This window comes from Cydia splendana, chromosome 18 (assembly GCF_910591565.1).
Source record: "Cydia splendana chromosome 18, ilCydSple1.2, whole genome shotgun sequence".
NCBI lineage: Eukaryota > Metazoa > Arthropoda > Insecta > Lepidoptera > Tortricidae > Cydia > Cydia splendana.
This window is the reverse complement of record NC_085977.1, coordinates 13,023,454-13,047,504: the sequence shown is the minus strand read 5'-3', so window position 1 is coordinate 13,047,504 and position 24,051 is coordinate 13,023,454. Positions and strand designations below refer to the sequence as shown.

Below are 24,051 nucleotides of genomic sequence, written 5' to 3'. Positions count from 1 at the left end.
GAATCTTGCATTATTCAACATTCGTGTAACGGACTGTAATGGTGGAAATGGAACTGTCAGTGGAACTATGTCACTTACGTCAATGAAGTGATGTCAACAAAGGCGCAAAATATTATTATAATCATCTGAATCACGCATTTCACATTCATCGTTCGCGTAAATCGCAATGCTCTTTTGTTAAGCTTGCATCATGCGTCGCACTTACTGTGCAGTTTTTATTATAAAATGTATTTTAATTAACTTTTGCTTAGGTGAGATAAGCATTGAGAAGAAGGAACAAATTTTGAATGGCTTCATAGATTTGTTGAACAATCTACCCGATCAGCTTTATACTTATGAAGAAGGAGTACTTTTAGAAGCGGAGAAGACGGTACGTAGCTTAATATATAGCGTATTTCTTTGTACATGTTAGAATCACGAATGGCACTTATGTTATTAAAGATCAGAGGTCAGATTAATAAATAGCCTTTATCAGCTGAATGTTTTCAAACATCCTTGATGCGTGAATGAATTAAGTGGGCGATTAATTTATGCCTTTGATTAAATGCTTATCATGAAATTAAAATTATTACAGTAGTTTTGATAACACAATTGTTTAATTGTATTTTAACTGTCTGGAACAAGTAAATGGAAACTTATGGAGAGGATACAGTTTGAAATGTTGAATATAGAGTCATCCATACTTTTTTAATTATTATATGTATATAATAACCCTCTTGTATTCTGCAATATTTTTAGTAGGGTGACTGCTATAGTTATATTGGCCACTCTTATCCATAAAAATCAGAAAGATACAAGCCAATAGAATACTAAGAGTGATCAATTACTATGTAGTAGCCAATATGTATAGCAGTACCCTATTTATGCCTTTAAACACTTAAGTATTTATTGAAAGTCAATAAACATTAAAAGATGGTAATTAGGAATACTCCATGTAATATTTTATAGAGTGAAAAATTATTAGGTCCTATGTAAGATACAGATATAGTCTGTCCAAGAGAAGTTTTATCAAAACCAAAGGGTAAAACCATTTATCTCTTAGATGCCCTAAATATGTCTAGATCACTTCCCCGTGTATCAGATTTACCGATGTGCCATTGAGTTTCTAATTTGCAGAATTTCCACATAGAATAATGTTGGAAACTTCTCATAATTCCATTTTTATGGAAACTTGCATGTCTGAAATCACTAGTAATCAGATTCAAACAATAATACTATACATATAATTGATTGTATATGTAAGTGGTAAATCTCCCTAGATGTAGTGCCCTGACAGGTGCTCAGGCAGTGTTGGCCGAAACGTTAATGCAATTGAATATTCTTGACCAATAACCAGTACAAATTGAACCGTCAACTGTAATCGTCCATTACCGTTTATGGTTCAATGTGTACTGGTTAATGGTCAATTGCAATTAACGTTCGGCCAACACTGTGCTCAGGGCACTACATCACTTCACATGTACTTAGTGCTTAATCAGCCAATAACCCTTAAATACCAAATTGTTTTTGTTCTAGAATGATAACACCTACAAGGTCTGTGCGCGGCTCAAAGTCAGTGACATCCATAATGTGGATTCTGTCAAGATATTACGTTGCAGAGCTGAACTAGTACAGAATGAGGATAATGTACTGGTCATACAACAAGGGCATGATTGTGTAGAGGCGCAAGATACTGGCACGGCGCAAGATGTGGAGACGGGAGTTAGTGGTGAAGACCGTACAACAGAGTCTGCGGGTTATGATGGGCCCGTGAAGCTATATAATGAAGTACAACAACCTAATGCTGAGGTGAGCTATGTAAAGTATAGACTATGCAAAAAATTGTGCCATTTTCAACCAAAAGGGTACTTATTATCGGTTGTCAATAAGGCGCTATTTCCACATAGCTTCAATTTGAAATCAACCTTATCAAATTGTACTGGTAACCATGGTACCCCAGGTTTAACGGGTTAACCCCGGGTTAGTGGGATGGTGCAAGTGGCCCTGTCTAGATGCTATGTTTGCCATTCTGGTGTTTTTAGGAATTACCCTGTTTACAAAATATACACATATTAAAACACATCATTTCCAAATTCGTTTATATTTTAAAACACTATATTAACAAAACTTTGGCAACATATCCAATAGAACAGTGAAGGTGCTGAATGCTGAATTGCTGATGATCAGTTGGTTTTCATTCAGGAAAAAAACATAACATGCATATTTATATGTAAGTTTGAAGTGTAATCACAACTTTCAAGGCAACCAAAAACCTATCGGAATAACCCAAATGCACCTTATAATAAGTATGTAGTCAAATAATAAGTTTGAAGTGTGAAATGCGCCTCCATTTATATAATCTAATAATATTCTCATTGTCATCCTTAAAATGATCTTGACCTCATTATCATAACTCGTAATACTATAAATAAGTAGTATGTATTCACACGTAATTGATACTTTATAATGCGATAAATTAACATTGAAGGAAACACAAAAATCTGAATTATTACCCACATAGTTGTAGTTATAGAGTTCATTAACCTTTTGGTAATCATTCAACTAAAATTAATTTTTTCTTGGGTAACAAATAAATATTTTTAGCGAATAAAGTTAATAAAGGTTTGTTAAGTTTACAAATACGCTAAGCAGTTCAGGTCATGCCCACCATTGTTACGTGGACCATCAGTCAACACATTGAGTGCCGGGAACCCGCCGCTTTGTTCGCAGTCGCTTTCCTCTACAAATCGGGAAAACGCTGGCATCGGCTACGAGCGTAGCGCTACGAAAACGTTGGCAGTGTATGCGTTAAGAACTCTTGTTCTAGAGAAAGCCGATTTGTTGGTTTTAGTTGATTTACTGGAATCCCTTTCTAAAATATGCATTTCCTTTCGTTATTCTTATTCTTCTGTATTGTATGTACAATCAAGGACATAAATATGTATACATTTTTCACCTTATTTCAATGGGTTAAGGTGAAGAAATGTATACATATTTATGTCCTCGACTGTACAAACAGCAACACTCTGAACTGTCCATCAGTGGACCTTATGCCTATTGTAATAAGGTTTATGAACTGTCAGTTAACAGGGTGGGCGATGGTACAAATATTTACCTCAGCTGAGTTTGCTTGCGCTTTCTGACGGCTCTCAATACAAACAGTAAACATAAGTTGGTCTAGTTTTGTGTATACCAACAAAATAATCCTTTTACAGTACATAATATGGTCCTAACTTTCCCATACTAGTGCGGGAAAGAGCACTTTCCGTGCGTATGTCAATAGTGTAAACGGCCATATGTACTGTAAAACGTTGTACGATACATGTGCGAATAGGATTACCTATTATAACGCAACTAACGCAACTTGTGCCGATTTGAAACACTCCCTTCGATCGTTTCGAATTTCCTCTTTTCCGCACTTGTATCGTAAATAACTATTGCGTAATTGTTCTACATCGAGATACTTCTTCTGAAGCACTAATAACAGTTGTTTATACACGCTGATTGTGGAAAATGTATTGTATTACGACTACACAATGTACAGCATTATGACAGTGGCCTTGCAGAGTATTAGCGCCAGAACACTGACTCACATCTCAAGATCCGTCTAGGTATGGTGGATACGTATTTCGTATGCGCATCATTGAATCGCCCGCGAACTGCACACTGTGTGCAGCACGCATGTAGTTTCCTATTGTAATTGAGAACGTAGGTACCTTTAAGGTTCCGTCACACAGGCGTGTTTTCCGGGCGGCGCGTGAGCATTTTAAGGGGCCCATTGATTAACATTCCGCCGCACGGTATCGGCCTGTCAGTTGTTCGGAACTGTCAAAATGTTGTTCTAACTGACAGGCTGATACCGTCCGGCGGACTGTTAATCAGTGGGCCCCTTTATATGTAAAAGCGGCGCGCCCCGCTCACGCCCCGCCCGGAAAACGCGCCTGTGTGACGGAACCTGCTAATGTTACTACAAAATCACGGGATCGTTTAGGATAAATTACCTACGGCGCTCAGACTTGGTCTTTGACTAATGCTCAAAAGCTTTCCCTCAAGGTTTGCCAGAGAGCGATGGAGCGCAGTAAGGTCTGTCCACGATAAAAAGTGGTCAGCATTTAATAAACAATAAAAAATAAAATAAAAGACAACTGACATCTGTCACTTTGATTGTTAGATAGCGGGAAGAATAAACTATCGTTTAGGGCTATTTGGAGTTTATAAATTCGTAACATTTATAAAATGTCGTCTAGCCAACTGGACATCCGAAAAAAGATCGTGTACACCTACAACCAAAATATCGGTATATCACAAGGAAAGTTAGCCAAATTATTAAAAGTTCCGAAGTCAACCGTGCAAAAGGTATTGGCTAATTATCAGTCCAGATTGTCTGTTTCAAGAAAAGGTGGTTCGGGTAGAAAACGCGGTCCTGCTGATAAAACTAAGGCAAAAAAAGTAATCGAGCATTTTAAGAAGAATCCAACTCTCTCTGTCCGTGACGTCGCCAGAAAATGTAAGGTATCGAAATCGTATGTCCAAAAAATCAAGCAGCGTGCAGGTTTACGATAGTACAAGGCAACTACAGTTCCTAATCGCGATGCTACAAAGGATAAATTATGTAAAACCCGGGCTCGAAAGTTGTATACAAAATATTTGACGAAGTTTGGTTGTATTTTGATGGACGACGAAACATACGTGAAAGCAGATTTTAAGCAATTACCAGGTTTGCAGTTCTATGTGGCAAATCAAAGAGGGAATGCCGATAAAAAATTTACAACAAAAAAACTTGATAAATTTGCAAAAAAATTCCTTGTCTGGCAAGCCATCTGTACATGTGGTCAAAAAAGCAAATCGTTTGTTACTACGGGTACGATTAACCAATCCATTTACACGAAAGAGTGTTTAAAAAAACGTTTATTGCCGTTTATAAGAAACCACACCGAGCCTGTCATATTCTGGCCTGATTTAGCGTCCTCACATTATGCCAAATCTGTTTTAGAATGGTACACTGAAAATAATATCTCCTTTGTACCGAAATTAGCAAATCCACCAAACTGCCCAGAACTCCGGCCGGTAGAGCGTTATTGGGCAATAATGAAAAGAAAATTGAAAAATAGTGGCAAAATTGCTATAAATGAGAAACAGTTCAAAAGAATGTGGGATACGACATGTAAAAAGGTGACCGAAAGTGATGTACAGAGATTGATGGAAGGAGTCCGAAGCAAAGTCAGGGCATTTTACCAGTGTTAATTTGTTAAACAGGAGGTTTATTAATTTTAAAGAACACTAATAAAGCTTTAATTTAAATAGCCCATGAAATTGTTTTTCTAAGTTTTTTTTCTAATTTGTCGTTATAACACCGACCACTTTTTATCGTGGACAGACTTTATTCTTGGTGTCAAATTGACTGACATAATCAGAAATTCCATCTTGCGCTCAAAAACTAAAGTAGCCGACGTAGCCCTAACAGCCGCTAAGCTTAAATGGGACTAGGCCGGACACATCTGCCGTATGCCAAACGACTTGTGGGCCAAGAAAACTACCGAGTGGACACCAAACATAGTGCGGCGTCACGGCAGACCTCGACGGAGATGGCGGCACGATCTTGACGTCTTTCGGAAATATTGGCCTAATATTGCCATAGAACGAGACGCGTGGAAGAAAGAGAGGGAGGTCAACAAATAAATAATATAGTCCGTTTTATATATTTCTGCGTATTCAAAGAAATTAACCCATTCATGGCCACGAACCGCTGAGCGTACACAATACGCCGGGCCACCATACAAACCGTTTTTAGCTAAAACGTATGACTCAGCTTATGGGTCTCGAGCCTGGCGCGCACGGTAAATAAATCGCCGCTTATGAAGCCGGCCAGTTGAACAGCATTATGCAACATTTTTACTAACCACCGTTTTTCTGTGCCTATCAAAAAAAACTAATTACTTATTGCAGTTTGGTTAGGCGGGTTCAAATTCCGGTAATCCATAGCCATGGTCACAAAATACGAAATCACAACAGCACAGGAGGAGTATAAAGTCGCCCACGAATAAATCGTGACTAAATAATATTTATTTCCCATGTTACTCCAAAATACATCTCTAATAGGGGGGATGGGATGAATCACTTCTTGAACTCTTGTGACAAATACGTCAAATACCACATGAAAAATAATACCGCCGCCGCCGCTCGGATGCATTCCTTGTTTATTGTCCAAGTGTGTCCGATAAGCTTACACCTGGTCGGTCATTTATCTTTGTTTTGGTAAACGCCATTATATTAGTAACAATAGATAACTTAAAATGTATTATAGTACTTACTTTCTAATCTGCCGTAGAAACCACGACGTTTTAAAGAACTTGTAAATATTTGTCACAAACTATTTGTAATACAATACATATTAGTTAGTGATGACTGTTTCAACCGCCTTGATTTATATTGAAACGAAAAAAAATGAACCTTAACATCATTGTTAGTAGGTAATTGCCTAAGATACAATACAACGATCACCAAATATTATGACATAAAAGTACAGTGGGAGAAAATCCTAGTTGCCTTACCCCTTATACAAAACAAAATATTATTATACTACGGTTTGGTTCCTACAAAATGTGGCTTACCATCATCCAAACAGTAATCGGTTGTAAAATGGTACAATATCAAATAGCTTCAACATGAAATAAGCTTTAAAACAAGCCAATAAAGTTTATTTTAGCCTGCTACGGAAACATTAGTAGTTTTTACAAGTAGCGCCAGGCCACGGTGACCCATACCTTGAGCCATGTCAATAACTTCTGAAATCTATATATTTTTTGTATTTTTTAAATATGGATTTTTCTGTTTGCTTGCATCGCATATGTATCTAGAATTTCAGTATATTTACTATATTGCACTGATAGTAAACCAACCTTGAATATTCTAGACCCTGTTTTCATTAAAAAATACGTGTTTATAATTTTTTAACCTAATATACCTTGTAGAAATGGTTGTTAGCTTATATGATACTTACGTTATTACATCAAATTACGTTTCGTTTAAGTTTAAATCAGAATTTATTCAAGACTCACATGTGAGTCACTGGCCCTGCGGAACTGTTTGAGCATGACCCATACGCTGAGTCGCTGGCCCTGAATGGGTTAATTGAGATTGTAATCCTAATTGGGTCTTAACGGTTTAATAAAACTATCAGATATCATGAGTCTTTCTCTACTCCTATAAGTGTAGTTAGGTATCACTACATAATGGTTGAAGTGGTAATGACCTCAAAGGCGCCACACATCCGTAATCGTTATTTTACTTAACCTCCAGACTTGTTTATACCGAAGTATTAGAATGATGAACTTTAAATCGTCCCATTAAGAGCGAGAGTCGATTGGCAAGGGAAATAAATTATTTTTTTAGGTTAATCAAACTATTAAGAGTTCTTTGCTATCTGTATTGTAGCCAAGTCATGATACGTTGATTATTGAAAACTTAGGCCCTTATTTTGTTGACAGCTAAAAAATTTTGTTAGCAGACCAAAATTATTGAAGCACTTCTTTCCAAATAAGTGAGTTGTCAAAATATTTCAAAAACCGTTTGTCACCGTAGTCCATGGATCCCTGCAACATCAGAGATGAAATTCGCATAGTAGACCGTTTTAGAACTGTATATCTATCTCCTTTTTGGAAGAACCCCCATAAGAGAAAACCTTTGCACAGACTTCATTCCACAACCGATCTGTTCGCGGGGGAAAATTCCTCATATAGTATTATCTCTAATTGTTCAGGTGACATCAGGCGAGCAGTTCGTCGCGATCCCTCGAGCCAGTCCCAGCGTGCCATGCATCGGTTGCGCGTCCCACGTAGACCCCACCGCAGCCGGCGTGCCCGAACTAGCCAACCTTGGCATCCGACATTTGGACCTCCATGACCCGGCCAAGCATGTGCTTAAATCTGTCGTTGATGTGGAGCGACAGGTTCAGGTAGGGTTCCAACTTAGTTTACAAGTTAGCCTAGTATAGACAGGGGAACAAAATAAAATCTGTCAAGTATTTTTTGTACTGTAATTTAATATTTTATGTTTATGCTACACACTATTGTAATATAATAACACGATGAAAATGCAGCATACCTTTTTTACAGGTAGTAAATGGCGTCCGCTACATACTCACCCTGCTTGTCGATTATGACAATTGCACGGCGCCTGACGCCGTTCCCTGCCCAGTGAGTATTCCGTGCAAAATTTCCATCCTTGAAAAGCCGTGGAAAAAGTTACCAGACGGTTCAAAGTACCGAGCCATACTAGCCAACAACTGCACTGCTGAATGGCTATTTGGTGACGAAGGCGAGGTGCTGCCCGTTCTTGAAAATAATGAAAACAATGAAATTCACCCAGACCCCAATGCGGATCCTGATGCCTTGAAAGTTATTCATAATTTCGATGCGCAAGCGCGTCCTAATCAAGAAAATTCTAATGCTGACAAAGTTTTAAAAAATGTAGAAGACCAAATTATTCCGTTCAGTGAATTTGAAGCATCTGGACACCGCATTGAAGCAACTTCAACAGAGAAAATAGCGCCGCCTCAAGAAACTGCCGAGCAGATCCACGCAGACGAAATACAAAGAAATTATAATGAAAACGCGGCCGTCGAACAGCAGTTCCAAACGAGGGAAACTAACTCTTTTTTAAGCGAAGACAAGAAGAAAGCGGTTGATGATCTAATGCACTATTTCGACTTAGATGGTTTCCAAAAACCGGAAGTTACTAGTGATCATCACAGAGAAAAAAGAAGTTACGATGAACTTCAGTACGGAAATAAACCCAAACATAATAATAAATATAAATTCATTCAAAATTTGGCTCGACAAATGGTCGATTACGTAAATAAAGTAGATATGGCTATAAAAAACAGAGTTTTTACAGATGTAATACTCGCGGATGACGAATTTGGAAATAACCAGCATTTCTTCTACATACAAGCGTCAGTAACCGTGCCCTGCCACGGATCTAGATGTAACAATAATGAGATCGTAAAAGAAGTTTGTAGTGGTGCTGTAGAGGCTACCGATGAAAACGCTCCTAGGATACTAAATGCATTCTGTTATGCAGATGAAATCCATTTCAGCAAAGAAAAAATAATTTTGTTGGCCGATCCAGTACTAGTCGAACAAGTTCAACCTGCTTTAGAGAAAATTGAATCAGAATCTCCTAAAGATAATGCAATTAAGTTAGTAAAAATTCTAGATGCAACTACAAAAAAGATGTCCGGGTCATTAACAAGGATCACCTTGTCCCTTAAATATACAAGTTGTAAGAAATCGCAGGATTTTTACACTCGAGTGAACTGTAGTATAATCGAAGACATGGGCTCTAAAATATGTCAAGTAGAAATACACGAAATACACGATAATATGCAAATTAAATATCAGTGCATTGAACGAAGCGCACGCCAAGATTTCTCAGATTCAGAGCAAGTTGATAAGAAAACCGGAAATGTTGATCCGGAAATTCGTAACATGGTACAACAAGCTTTAAAGAGCCTGGAACAAGAAACAGACGCTAATCGAAAACTAAAAGTAGTCGACATAAAATCAGTTTCGACCAAACTCATGGCCGGTTTGTTAACTAAAATCGTCTTTTCCGTCGGATATACAAATTGTCTTAATGATAAGAATGTAGACGATAATACTTGTGAATTACTGCAAAATACACCCATTCGCGAGTGCGAAGCACAAGTATGGGATAGGCAATGGCTGGCAGATAGTAGGCAAATAAATGTTAAGTGCCAAAAGTATACTGACAGACATTCAGATGTTGAAAAAAAAGAGATCCCAGTGAAAAGAAAAAAACGATCTAACTTTGTTGGCGGTGAAATAGAGAAAAACCCTAATAACCCTCTCTACAAACAATTAGCTGATGAATCTATAAAACAACACTTAGCATACAATAATGGCCTTCAAGTCAGCGTTAAAGAGCTAAAAGTAAAACGAGTACTCGTTCAAGTTGTTGCAGGTACTCTAACTAAAATTGATTTCGATGTTATCCCTGCCGATGGTGAAATCTTCAGCTGTCATTCTGAGATTTGGGAACAGCCTTGGCTTAAAAAGAAGGAAATTACTGTAACATGCCCAAACAATCAGAGAAGAAAGCGTAGTCTGAAAGGTGGAATTAAGAACCAAGACCCTGAGGATCCTAAGTACAGAAAATTAGCACAAGAATCTTTAGAAAAGTATCGTGCGACTCTTGTTGGTGGCCAACTTAATGTCAAAGAACTGAAAGTAACAAAAGTTGCTACACAGGTTGTTTCTGGCACCAAAACATTTATTGATTTTACAGTATTCCCTACTAACGGTGACGAAATAAAGTGCCATTCTGAGATATGGGAGCAGCTTTGGCTTAATAAGAAAGACATTGATGTAAATTGTGGTGTAAACCAAAAACAAAATAGAGTTAAGAGAGGTTTACCTGGCGGCCACAAAGAACAAAATACTGAAGACCCAAAATACAGAACATTAGCCCAAGAATCTTTAGACAAGTATCGTACAACTCTAGTTGGTGGTCAACTTAATGTAAAAGAATTGAAAGTTACAAAAGTCACCACACAGGTAGTGTCCGGTACCAAAACATTTATTGATTTTACTGTATTCCCTACTAATGGTGACGAAATAACATGCCATTCTGAGATATGGGAGCAGCCTTGGCTTGATAAGAAAGAAATTGATGTGAATTGTGGTTTAAATAAACAGCAAAGAAAGAAGCGACAAATGCCCGGCGGTGAAGTGAATCAAGACCACGAAGACCAAAAATATAAGAAATTAGCGCAGGAATCTTTGAACCATTACATTCAGTCCATCAATGGGAATACCGTTAACGCTAAAGATCTAAAAGTTAAAAAAGTAGTTACTCAAGTAGTTGCTGGTTCTTTAACTAAAATTGATTTTGACGTAACTCCTACAGAGGGTGAAGTATTCAGCTGCCATTCTGAAGTTTGGGAAAGGCCGTGGCTTAATAAGAAAGACATCAATGTGGATTGTGATTTTAATAAACAGCAAAGTAGAGCTAAAAAAAGTATACCTGGCGGCCAAAACGAAGTAAATCCTGAAGACCCAAAATACACTAAATTAGCTCAAGAATCTTTAGACAAGTATCGTGCGACTCTTGTTGGTGGCCAACTTAATGTTAAAGAACTGAAAGTAACCAAAGTTGCAACACAGGTAGTTTCTGGCCTCAAAACATTTATTGATTTCACTGTGTTCCCTACTAACGGTGACGAATTAACGTGCCATTCTGAGATTTGGGAACAGCGATGGCTAAACAAGAAGGAAATAGATGTAAAATGTGACTTGAAGGGCCGAGAAAAGCGTGCAATATTTCACGACAACCCAGAGAAATATAAATATGGATCTCCAAATGAACTTGGTGCCAGTGAGCCGCAGTTCAAATTATTAGCGGTTGAATCTTTACAGAAGTATGCGGAGATGATAAACAGCCCAGTACATCATGAAGTTGTCGAAGTAAAGAAGGTGATTGTCAAGGTAAATCCATAATATACATGCACGTATAAAGCACGATAGTTTATTTTATATCATCTATTAGTTCTGATTTAAACTTTCACGATTATTAAACATTATCAAACTGCACAACGGGACTTAATCGCGTATTTAAGTTTTAAGATTTACCTCCGACGTTTCGAGGACGGCGTTGTCCCCGTGGTCTCGGAGAAGACTGGCTCAAGTTGACATCAACATCTTACTTAAATACGCGATTAAGTCCCGTTGTGCAGTTTGATAACATCTATTAGTTTACTCAAATTCAATATGCATGTTATTAATCAATTTATAACTTTTAAATTACACGTGAAATCAAAATTAAAATTATATACCGTGATATGTTTGTTTCGAATATATATTTATACTTAGTCACCGATGATTTTTATTGTTATCATTAGGTAGTCGCAGGGAAACTCTACGAAATTGATTTCACCGCAGTTCCTACTTCATGTTCAACGTATGAGGCTAATCAAGAAAATTGTATCGCTCGAAACGACACTCTTCTGTCTTGTCATGCACAAGTCTGGGCTCGGCCTTGGTTGAAATCAAACGAGATTGATGTTATCTGTAAAAGCAATGATAGAAAAGTCGAAGATGTCATTTTGAAAGAAGAAGACGATGATTATGAAAAGAAACTAATATTACACCCACGGCAAGAAAAAAAAGGCAAAGAACTAAAAATGCTTGCTCAAGAAGTACTGGAAACGTATGAACGACAGTTTAACTCGATCTATAAACATAAAATAAAAAGTATTGGGACCTCCTATGAGCAAATTAGTGAAGGTATTTTGACCACTATTGAATTTTATGCGTCACTCACGAAATGTCTAACTGTTGATGAAACTAACGTTGATGACTGCCAGATAAAGCAACCTGAAGTTGTAATATTGTGCAAGTCGATTGTACGGGAGCGGACATGGATATACTTTAAAGATATAAAAGTGTCGTGTGAGAATGCAAATACTACTAAGTTAGACGTACTGGATTGGGATGATGAAACACCCAGCGCGAAAGAAAATTACGCCGACAGACATAAACGAGACGTAATTGAAGATGATGACGATAATTACATGGATGATGAAATGAAATACTATTATGCCAATCGTGCTCTTCAACATCTAAATCAACGCAGTGACAGTAACTTACAGAAATTGATTACGATTCATTCTCTTGATGTCTCCAATCAGATGGGCGCACGAATGATACGTATGTACATCGAAACGGCTATGACATTCTGTGTGCGTAATCAACTAGAGCGTGTAGATATCTCAGAGTGTGACGAAATAGAAGGTTTAGAGCACAAATTGTGTCACGTCAGGATATGGCCCTCTGTCAACGAAGATTTGATTCTACGGCATGTGGTAGTCGTTTGCGACGATGATAGTGACTTTTCTTCGGTGACTGGATTCGAAGTATCTAAATTGATAGCCGCCTCGTTGCGAAAGCTGGAGGAATCACCAAAAATAAAATTCAAATTAGTCCATCAAGGAGAGCCATACGTAATGCCTGCACTCAGCACGAGATTTCCTATTAAATTGAATTTTGTTGTTTTAAGGACGAACTGCACTAAAGATGTAGATGTGTTTAAACAACGACACATGTGTTTTGTAGATTCTACTACACCAGCTACGTCATGCGAATCTAAGATATATCTTTCTCCCAATAGTAAGGACATCAAAGATATTAAAGCTTCATGCAACCCAACTCGCAGGGAACGAAGAGATGTCAGCTTTAGCCCAGCTAAATCCAATAGCGAGGATGCTATCATTGCTGAACTAGTTGAAGCGTCACTGGAAAAGCTTGAAACATCGTCGCTGCATAGATATAAGCAGAGGGTATTGAAAATCAATAGCTACTCTACAAAAATCACAAGAGGACGAGAGACCACAATAGATTTTGACGTCGGTTATTCATCTTGCTTAAAATATGAGTCCATCAAGAATATAAGCAATTGTGAATTTCTCGAGTATCTCCCAATAAGGCATTGCATATCCCATGTATTCGAAAGGCTGTGGGTGGAAAACGGTAGAAATATTGATGTACTTTGCGAAGACGATGAGACCCCGTTAGAGTCTCAAATGGAATTCGACAGCGCTGATACGGCAAATCAAATTGGAAACGAAGCCTTAAAACACATAGAAGCTAAATATCCTAATGCAAAGAGGCTTCAGGTTGTTAGGATATTTTCTCTGAAGAAGCAAAATATAGCTGGAATTCACTATAGGTTAAAGATGGAGGTTGGCGTTACAGATTGTCCCGCGTTAAGTCTTAAGAAGGACTGCAAGTTAGTTGATGGATTCGAGAATAACAAGTTCTGCCGAGTCAACGTGTGGATCAGGCCTTGGACGGACCACCCTCCAAATTTCCGCGTTATTTGCGATTATCAAGAAAGCGAGACCGCTGAGGTGTATCATAGAATGCAAGCTGAACACCTTTTCGCCAACTTCCTCGCAACATACAGGCCAGATTACATGGACGATTACAAAGAGATGTCAAGAAGGTTCAAGATATTCAGAGCTAACGTGAGAAAGGTTCACGAGTTGAACATTCACGAAAGAGGATCGGCGACATACGCAATCACTCAGTTCTCTGACTTGACTTCTGAGGAGTTTAGCAGCAAGTATCTGGGGCTGAATACGAGCTTAAAGAGTGAGAACAACATCCCCATGATTAAGGCGGAGATTCCGAAGATAGATTTGCCACAGTCCTTCGATTGGCGCGATCAGGGCGCCGTCACGGAGGTCAAGGACCAGGGACAATGCGGTAGCTGCTGGGCTTTCAGTGTTACAGGTGAGATATATTTTTATTAAGTACATTCAAATAAACTGTTCGCTTAACACCCCTGCATATAAAAATGTATTGAAATTGAAACTTGCCGACGGCAAATTAGTAGAAATAGATTTATATCTATCAAATATCGATGCAAGAACCATGTAGAATACCGTAGTAATAATCGGAAATACCTTGTACAGGAAACGTGGAGGGTCAATGGAAGCTAACCTCGGGCAAGTTGTTATCCTTATCGGAGCAGGAGCTGGTGGACTGTGACAAAACGGACCAGGGCTGCAATGGCGGCCTGATGGACAATGCTTACAGGTAAATATACAAATGGAATTGTAAGCAGCTAGTGTTGTAATACTGGGAGGCAAACGAACAGACGAATCGCTTGATGGTAAGTCATTACCATCAGGGGATTACTTTTTGATTATCGTTAATACCTATATTGATTAACGATTGTCTTCTTGGTCTCCTGAAGACGAAAAGTATAGTATCGAGGGTAAGCATTATTACGTAAAGTGTATTTATCCTTAGGGGCTGTCCATAAATTACGTCATCGATTTTTGACAATTTTGGACCCCCCCCCCCCCTAAAATCATCCAAAAATTATGCTTCGAATGACCCCGTTTCCTCCTACGTCGTGCTACCGTCATCCGATGTCCTGACCCCCCCCCCCTAATTTGAAATGACGTAATTTATGAATAGCCCCTTACGTGTATGATAAACAAACGTGACGTCAAAGTGTCATTCCAGCAATACGATTCATAGACAATAGTAATGTCAGATATTTTTGAGGTGATCCGTTTGTTACTGCGATTAGGTATACAACATTTTAAGTGATGATTATTGTGTAATTTCAGAGAAAAGTTTGATAATGTGTTCGAGAAGATTTTGTTTACATGATAGAACAAGTAAGGGGCTGTCCATAAATTACGTCATCGATTTTTGACAGTTTTGGACCAATAACTATGTATATATCGTGTAGGTTGTCCGACCTACGCTATTTTTCTTGTAGACACGCATGACTAGGTTATGTTTACTTTTACGGATGGAAGAAGCGCCTGGCGTCCGTTGGCTTGTTGGGTGGACGACGTCCAGGAAATAGCGGGTTACTTCTGAATAAGATTAGCTCAGGACCGGGACAAGTGGCGTACTAGAAGAGAGGCCTATGCTCAGCAGTGGGCGATAAAGGGCTGATATGAATGAATTAATGACTTTTACGCTACAAATACAAGTAATTAATAAAGATTGTAAGGCGTTTCACATCCAGACTTTACAGACGCAACATGGTTAGAAGGTAAAATCACAATGACCCAAAGTATCGGAATATAGCAGTATGTTTACGCCGTTCCAAAACTTTAATAACGAGTACAATTAGGTATCAAATTAAGCGATGTAGCGATTAAACACGTTATTGAAACTTAATAGGTACCTATTTATCATTTCGTGGTTTGACATATTACTTTGAAATAGCCAGAGGATTATTTGTATAGTTAACAAATGGATCTGTTGTTTACTTAATAAAAGAGTGACTTTTACAATGAATTAATTTTAGGGGTTGTTACGATAATCGGTTCGCTTTGATTAGTCAAGAGACTTAAGGGGCCCACTGATTAACAGTCCGCCGGACGGTATCGGCCTGTCAGTTGTTCGGAACTGTCGAAATTTTGTTTTAACTGACAGGCCGATACCGTCCGGCGGACTGTTAATCAGTGGGCCCCTTTAGAGTCACACGAACCCATCGCCAAAAAGCCGCTTCCATTTTCAAACAACATGCTTAAATTATATTGAAATGAACATTCACGTAATATATCTATGTCTGGTACTTGTTTTCGTTGCAAAAAAATATATACAAAGAAAATAGAGCAAGTAGAAGTTTTGTATGTAAAGCTTCTACTCGCTGTAATTTCCTTGTATTACAATTTTATAGCACGAAAACTAGTACCAGACACAGATATATGTTAAGTAGATACCCTGGCGCCGTCCCATATTCCAGGCATCCAAAGTTGGCGCTGGTACGGCCGCATCCTCGGCCGAAAGCCTCAAACGCCGCAAATATGTCACTCTAGGTAGTAGCTACATATTTGCGGCGTTTAGTGTGGAAACCTTGGGGCCGTGGGGACCTAGCGCGGGTCGCCTCTATGAGGAGCTGTCAAAGCGCCTCATAGAGGCTTCTGGTGACCAGAGGGCTGGCCAATATTTTGCGCAACGGGTCAGCATTGCCATCCAGCGGGGCAATGCGGCCAGTCATCTGGGCACCCTACTGACCGAGTGACTACGACTTAGATATTTTTATTTATTTATGAGTTTTTAGGGTTTTTATTATGTTATAAATAATGAATGTTGAATTTCATACGAGTTATTCGTTTTCATTAATTAAAACTTGTTATACTTAGTTAATTTACCAAAATGATTTTTCTATTGATTTATAAGAATATTATTGACGTTGGTATGAAGTACATAAATATTAATTACAACAATAACAACAACAACAATAGGTACTCTTTATTGCACACCTCATGCATTGCATACTAGAAACAATAAAATTGCCGTAGGTAATGGTATTAAGTGGATTCAAGGCCACTGTTATCGCAAAATTGGAGACATTCATAAATCCGTTTGTAAACAGGATGCTTGGCATAGTTTAGATTTGTTTGTTGTTTTGGATTAGGCATTTAGGCATTTCCTTCGAGACGTTTTTGGGTTTATTGACTAATCGTTCTAGTTTTGTTTTGTATTCTGATAGTGGCTATGTATGACACAATCAGCGGTAGAAGTTGCAAAGACGCTTTAAATAATAACTTTAAAGCGTGTGCTATTTGACTCTCTTAGCTTGCTTTTTTTATTTGCTTAGGGCCGGTACAGATAGCTGCAATTTGTATGGGGACTGCACGCCGGCTCCATGCCAACTACTGCTACGACGGCGTGCATTTCCCATACAAGTTGCACTCGGGTTGCAGTCCGTCTGTATCGGCCCTTATACTAAGTGTCCGACTAAAACCAGATTTTTTGCCTAAACCGAAAGTTCAGCTTTGCTCTAGTTTCAGCCGAAAATGGACCTTCGACCAAAACATCATTTTCATGCCGAAACCTGCCTGAAACATCAGTCGGACATTATCAATTATCATCTTTCCATCATTTATATTTCTAGGATACAGCTCTACATATATTATCTCTGTGTAGAGTCACGTTTAAAAATATCGATACAAAGTCCAAAAAATATGTATACACGACCTTACTGCCCATATATTATATATGTGCTATGTATATGTATACACATACATATTTTTGGGACTTTGTCGTCCGTATATATTTTCAGACGTGACCGCGGCGTCCGTGGCTACCAAACAATCTTTTAAACAAATCGTTACAAGTTCAAGCATAAATGACGAATTGTCGAAATACGAGAATATCTGTGATAGCGTGATGAATATATATTGCAATGGTTAATTATTTGAAACTAAGCTGATGAAGGCTTTACATTATTTTCGTTATAATACCATATGCATGTATTTCACGAATACATTAATATGAACATCGTATTCGTATATGTATGTAAAATAGTTTTACACAACACTTATCGTTTTTTTTCCAGAGCCATAGAAGAACTAGGCGGGCTAGAGTTAGAGACCGACTACCCGTATGAAGCGGCTGATGATAAATGCGTGTTCAACAAGACCCTGTCGAGGGTCCAAATCAGTGGGTCCGTCAACATCTCCTCGAACGAGACGGAGATGGCGCAGTGGCTGGTCGCCAACGGACCCATTTCTATCGGTAAGTACACACGAGGACATATGCGTTGTCAGCATGGCCGTGTTTTTATTTTATTTTATTTTATTTTATTTATTAAGTACAACCACATCGTATGTATTACATATGTTGCATTACAATAGAGCCAAAGTACTTCACCTGATACAATACGACAATTATGGAGTACATAGCGTTGTCTAAGTATAATATTGGGAACGAGATTTTAAACTATGAAACATAAAAAAACATTAAATTATAAATAATTAACTAATATATACATTATTTACAATTTTACGAGAATCCTTAAACAAATAGATACAAATAGATCTATTTGAACACTGGCTGGAGTTGTATTCCACCTGTCCAATTTCTATGTCCAAATGTCATTGCGTCTCACTCTCTCATTAAACAAAATGTGAGACGCAATACACAATGGACCAATATATTGGACAGATGGTATACCACCCTTAGCGATATGACGACGGAATATTATAAAATATTACTATTAGATTCACTCACTTCATTGTTTGTCAAATCTGTCATTGAATTTAATTTCGTGTAGCTACCGCTGGCGCTAGTTATGCGCGCTTAATGCCGCGCCACGATATGATCCGACCGGACCGGTACAAGTTCGATCGGTCGATCCGTGTAATTCTACTGTAACTTAGTGTCATGTATTTACTTATGTCGTCATGTTGTATCTCTTTTTTGTATTAGTTGTGTAAACTGTGTCTTCTTCTTCTTCTTCTTCCTAGCCTTATCCCATTTACTTGGGGTCGGCTCTCCTTATATGGCGTCGCCAGGAGCGTCTGTCCTGGGTCGTCTCTGGTGGTATTCTTTTTTCTTTAAGGTTCTTTTTTACAAGACCTATCCATGTTATCTTGGGCCTCCCGCGACCCCTAGGCTTCTCACTCATCTCTAGCACCTTTCTCGTCATGTGGTCTGGTGGGCGCCTCATGACGTGGCCATACCATCGGAGTCGATTTTCGGTGAGTTTTTCTTCGATTGGCCTTACTCTGAAACTGCCTCTAACGTGGATATTCTTAACATGATCCAACAGCGTTACTCCGCCAGCCCATCTCAGCATCCTCATCTCCGCTGCATGCAGTTTAGCGACTTGGTCTTTTTTGAGTGGCCAACACTCAGAGCCGTATGTCATTGCCGGGCGCACAGCTGCCTTATAAACTTTGCCTTATAAAGTTGTGTAAACTGTGTGTAATTAATTTTTCGGCTTATTTTATGTTTCTTTCCTTTATGTTTATTTTTTTTGGTCTGTTACCTTCCGTGATTATTTCTCACTTGATGGTCTCATCGGAAGATCAGCGCTGGAAGTCGCCAGCAACATGCTGAGATGGGGCCATTTCGTGACACTTTCTTTTTCACTATGCTTTTTTAGGGTTCCGTATCCAAAGGGTAAAAACGGGACCCTATTACTAAGACTCCGCTGTCCGTCCGTCCGTCCGTCCGTCCGTCCGTCTGTCACCAGGCTGTATATCGTGATCTGTGATAGCTAGACAACTGAAATTTTCACAGATGATGTATTTCTGTTGCCGCTATAACAACAAATACTAAAAACAGAATAAAATAAAGATTTAAGTGGGCCACCCATACAACAAACGTGATTTTTTGCCCGAAGGTAAGCAAGCGGGGTCAGTACTTGGATGGGTGACCGTTTTTATAGATAATGGTACGGAACCCTTCGTTTGCGAGTCCGACTCGCACTTGGCCGGTTTTTCTATGTGTCTATTGTCTGTGTGTATACGAATAAAAAACTATTCTATTCTATACTATATGAGTGGTATTCCATCTATCCAATTTCTTTGTCCAATGTGTATTGCGTCTCACATTTTGCTTTAATGAGAGAGTGAGATGCAATGACATTGTACAGGTGGAATATCACCCTTAAATATGCCAAAATAATGCAAAATATGCACCCGGCTTTATTTCGCATTTTTATTCACGGGTTTTGTTAATGTTTTCAGGTATAAATGCAAACGCGATGCAGTTCTACGTCGGTGGCGTGTCACACCCGTGGAAGGCGCTCTGTAGCCCCAAGAACCTGGACCATGGAGTGCTGATCGTTGGCTTCGGGATCAAAGGTAACATACGTTTCAATGAGGCTTTCCGCGATCGAGATTTTCACTAGACGGCAGCACCGTGACGAGAGGTCTTTTTGACAGCTGCTGTCAAAATCCACCAATAAAAAAACATGGTTAAACATGATTGGTGGATTATGACAGCTAGACCTCTCGCCACGGTGCTGTCATCTAGTGAAAAACTCGATCGCGGAAACCCTCATTCTACTCACACTTTATTTCCAACCAATAATGTAGTCTGTGCGGTGGTGGCCTAGCGGTAAGAGCGTGCGACTTTCAATCCAAAGGTCGCGGGTTCAAACCCCGGCTCGTACCAATGAGTTTTTAGGAACTTATGTACGAAATATCATTTGATATTTGTCAGTAGCTTTTCGGTGAAGGAAAACATCGTGAAGAAACCTGCATACATCTGCGAAGAAATTCAAAGGTGAAGTCCCCAATCCGCCAATGCGGATTCCCCAATGGCTAGCGTAGGGACTATAGCCCAAGCCCTCTCGCGCATGAGAGGAGGCCTGTGCCCAGCAGTGGGACGTATATAGGTTGAAGTTATTTTATAATGTATCCTATTTTATTAACGCGCGACGCAAAAAGAGGGGTGTTACATGTTTGACGCCAATGTCTGTCTGTCTGTGGCATCGTAGCTCTCTAACGGATGGACCGATTTCGATGCGGTTTTTTTTACGTGAAAGCGAATTTCCTTGCGGTAGTTCTTAGCTATGTTTGATAAAAATCTATCCAGGAGTTTGAAGAATATCAGCTCTTTTTCAAAATTGTTTTTTTGCCATAATGCGTAGGGGTTTTTTATTTCTTTCTTCTTTAAATAATTATTCAGATACAATATTTTACAGTTAGTCTAACGGTAACTAAATAACCTTTTATTTCAGAATACCCGATCTTCAACAAACGCTTACCCTACTGGATAGTGAAGAACTCTTGGGGCAAGTCGTGGGGCGAGCAAGGCTACTACCGTGTGTACCGCGGCGACGGCACGTGCGGCGTCAACCAGATGGCGAGCAGCGCCGTCGTCTAACATTTTATACAATAACTCTGCGGTACTGGATAGTGAGCTCTTGGGGCAAGTCGTGGGGCGAGCAAGGCTACTACCGCGGTACCGTGTGTACCGCGGCGACGGCACGTGCGGCGTCAACCAGATGGCGAGCAGCGCCGTCGTCTAACATTTTATACAATAACTCTGCGGTACTGGATAGTGAGCTCTTGGGGCAAGTCATGGGGCGAGCAAGGCTACTACCGCGGTACCGTGTGTACCGCGGCGACGGCACGTGCGGCGTCAACCAGATGGCGAGCAGCGCCGTCGTCTAACATTTTATACAATAACTCTGCGGTATTGGATAGTGAGCTTTTGGACGAGCCAAGTTAATTTTGCACAGAATTTACAACGACAAATTGAAGTAATGCCACTAAAACGTCATATTTTCATAGCAATCTGACGTTTTTGGTGGCACTACCACATTCTGTCACTTGCCGAGTGGGTGCAAAGTAATACAAGTCTGAATCTGGGTACGAAAAAAGACCGTCCCTGATAATAATAGTACGTCACTTGTTTGGGCCGCGGTGCGCTAATTATTGTCTTCGAATTTTGAATATGCTTCGAACTTGTGAGTACTCAGTGGTATCGTACCCCTGGTTATATACAGGAGCTCTCTGGTATAAATACTTATAAATCTCAAGATGACGTTCGTCAGATTAAGTGCATTTAATTATTTTCCATCGTATTTTCACGGAAACGTACGAACACGTCTTGTTATTTTAGTCAGTCGCGGTACAAAAAGTACAGAGGTTGACAAGACAAATACGAACGTTTCCGAGAAAATATGATGGAAAACAATTACCTACTACATCTGTAGATACCTAACATGTTTTCTAGGAACATTTACCTAATGTTGCAATAATATATTTCATTTAACAGAAAAGTAGACGTAGTACGATATTCTCATTAGGATAAGATTATAACTAATGTTGATAAGCGTGATATAATAATAAAATAGTTTCTGTTTCTACATCCCAATCCCAAGTACTATAATATCGTTTTATACAATTGTTATAGCAATACTTATTGCTAGTACAGTCAACGTTACAATTTTGACCATTTTGCACCCTAATTCATTGCAATTAGACAAAAAAAATATGTAGAAAGCAATTTAATCTAAAAAATACATAGACTATTTAGCAACTTTGATCGCTAATCGAAAATGTGCCTTACGTTACAATCGTAGGAGTAAAGAAAAATTGGGGGCCTATCCAAATGACAATCGTTTACATAAAATGCTAATTGGAACTTAAATAATGTATGGAAATAATTATTAATTTTCAATTGGCGTTTCTCGATAAACGTTTGTCATTTTGGCAACGGCCTCTGAATCACTGACTTTGACTATACTCTGTATCTTTAGGTATTTAAGTAAAAGTAAACAAAATCTACCCTAGGGTAGATGACAACATTACATGATCAAATAATGTAGGTTAAAGTCAGGTCGTCCAGTAACTGATCCAGCCGTTTTTGTATTTGGTTGGTTAACCAATAAATGTTAGGTATAACTACCCGAAAATGTACAAATTGTTTGTTTACTTTTATTTAAATACCTTAAGATACACACTATAATGATTGACCTTTTTTTTTATAAAATCCAATCATACTCAGAGTGTCATAAATGTTAGCTTATTTGTTATCGTTAAAGGTCTCTGCCCAGTATACCGTATCATACCATGACCGTGCTGTGAACGTATCAGGCACGGAATGTAACGCGATACGGACTATACTATGCCCACTACACCGTGTCCACATTGTTTCATATCCGTACATAACGGGTTTAGTGCCCTTAGTAACCGCACATCATCCCCATAGCACCCGCCTATAATCCCCGTAGCATCCGCGTTTCATCCCCTTAGTACCCGCGTTTTATTCGCGAGAGCAAGACTCGCCAGAAAGAGCGAGCGAATAGTTAACAGACTGGTAAGAGCGAGCAAGAAATATACCTAGCAACGCGTTTATAACGGGCTTAGAACGGTCACCATACGCGGTTATAACCCGTATGCTCACCGTTTCGCCGCCTGCACGCACCGTTCTGGCAACGTTGCGTCCCATGCACGGAGCGTTTCGGCACCGGCAAGATATCCTCGCCGACTATTTTTGACGGTCCGTGCATGGCACGCGACGGGTATGGACTCATACTTTTTAATACAAAGAATATTTTTATGCCTGACACGTTCATAGCACGGTCATGGTATGATACGGTGTAGTGGGCAGAGACCTTAAAACACAAATGTGTACCTTAATGTAAGTTTGTAACCACCAACAGGCATAATAGATAAAATAGTCAAAAAGGTCCAAAAGTAAATAAGACTTAAAAATATAGACATTGTATTTTGTTTAATTAAGAAGTTGGCGATTTAAAAAAAGAGCGCTTAGCACAAGGAATTTCTCTCCTGCATAGAAGTTTCTATGCAAGGGTGCTAAGCGAATAGTAGGTATTGCTGACTGTAGATTGACTCGCCTGCAGCGACGTAGCGTGAAGTAATCTAGCCGTGGGCGAAGTCGCCTCTACGAAGCTCTTTTCTCTCGATGTGCCCGAAGGGGCCTCGCGCGAGGCCCCCCTAGGGGCGCGACCGCGAGGCCGTGGGCGCCGGCCCACTTCGCCCATGCCTAGCAACGACACTGTGATCGCCTGTTCCTATCTGCATCCTGCGGTAGAGATAGGGAGAGGTCAATGTACGAAATTCCTCGTGCTAAGCGTTCTTACTTTAGAAATGTCAACCTAGTCTTCCGAAACATATATCTGCTGACAGATTTAGTGCATAATTATTTTCTTTCGTATTTTTACGGAAATGTACCTACGGTCGTTTCTTGCTATTTCAGTCAGTTCCGGTACAAAAAGTACTGAGGTTGACTTGACTGAAGTAGCATGACA

General features: G+C 39.3%; 1 protein-coding gene across 1 annotated transcript; it reads left to right on the top strand.

The window, feature by feature from the left end:
- Positions 1-81: 81 nt before the first annotated feature.
- On the top strand, positions 82-24,051 carry LOC134799080 (uncharacterized). Its single transcript, XM_063771455.1, has 9 exons — positions 82-370; positions 1,516-1,788; positions 7,739-7,933; positions 8,094-11,486; positions 11,900-14,291; positions 14,474-14,597; positions 17,875-18,053; positions 20,012-20,128; positions 21,010-24,051. Exons 1-9 carry the CDS (start codon positions 191-193, stop codon positions 21,153-21,155), a joined length of 6,999 nt encoding a protein of 2,332 aa, XP_063627525.1. The 5' UTR covers positions 82-190; the 3' UTR covers positions 21,156-24,051.

What these genes read in the sequence shown, in the direction of transcription:
- LOC134799080 (XM_063771455.1), top strand. Translation starts at nt 191, where the DNA reads ATGCGTCGCACTTACTGTGCAGTTTTTATTATAAAATGTATTTTAATT. An exon ending in TAAAGAAGGTGATTGTCAAG is followed by an intron (nt 11,487 to 11,899) that starts GTAAATCCATAA and finishes TGTTATCATTAG; the next exon opens with GTAGTCGCAGGGAAACTCTA. An exon ending in CTGATGGACAATGCTTACAG is followed by an intron (nt 14,598 to 17,874) that starts GTAAATATACAA and finishes TTTTTTTTCCAG; the next exon opens with AGCCATAGAAGAACTAGGCG.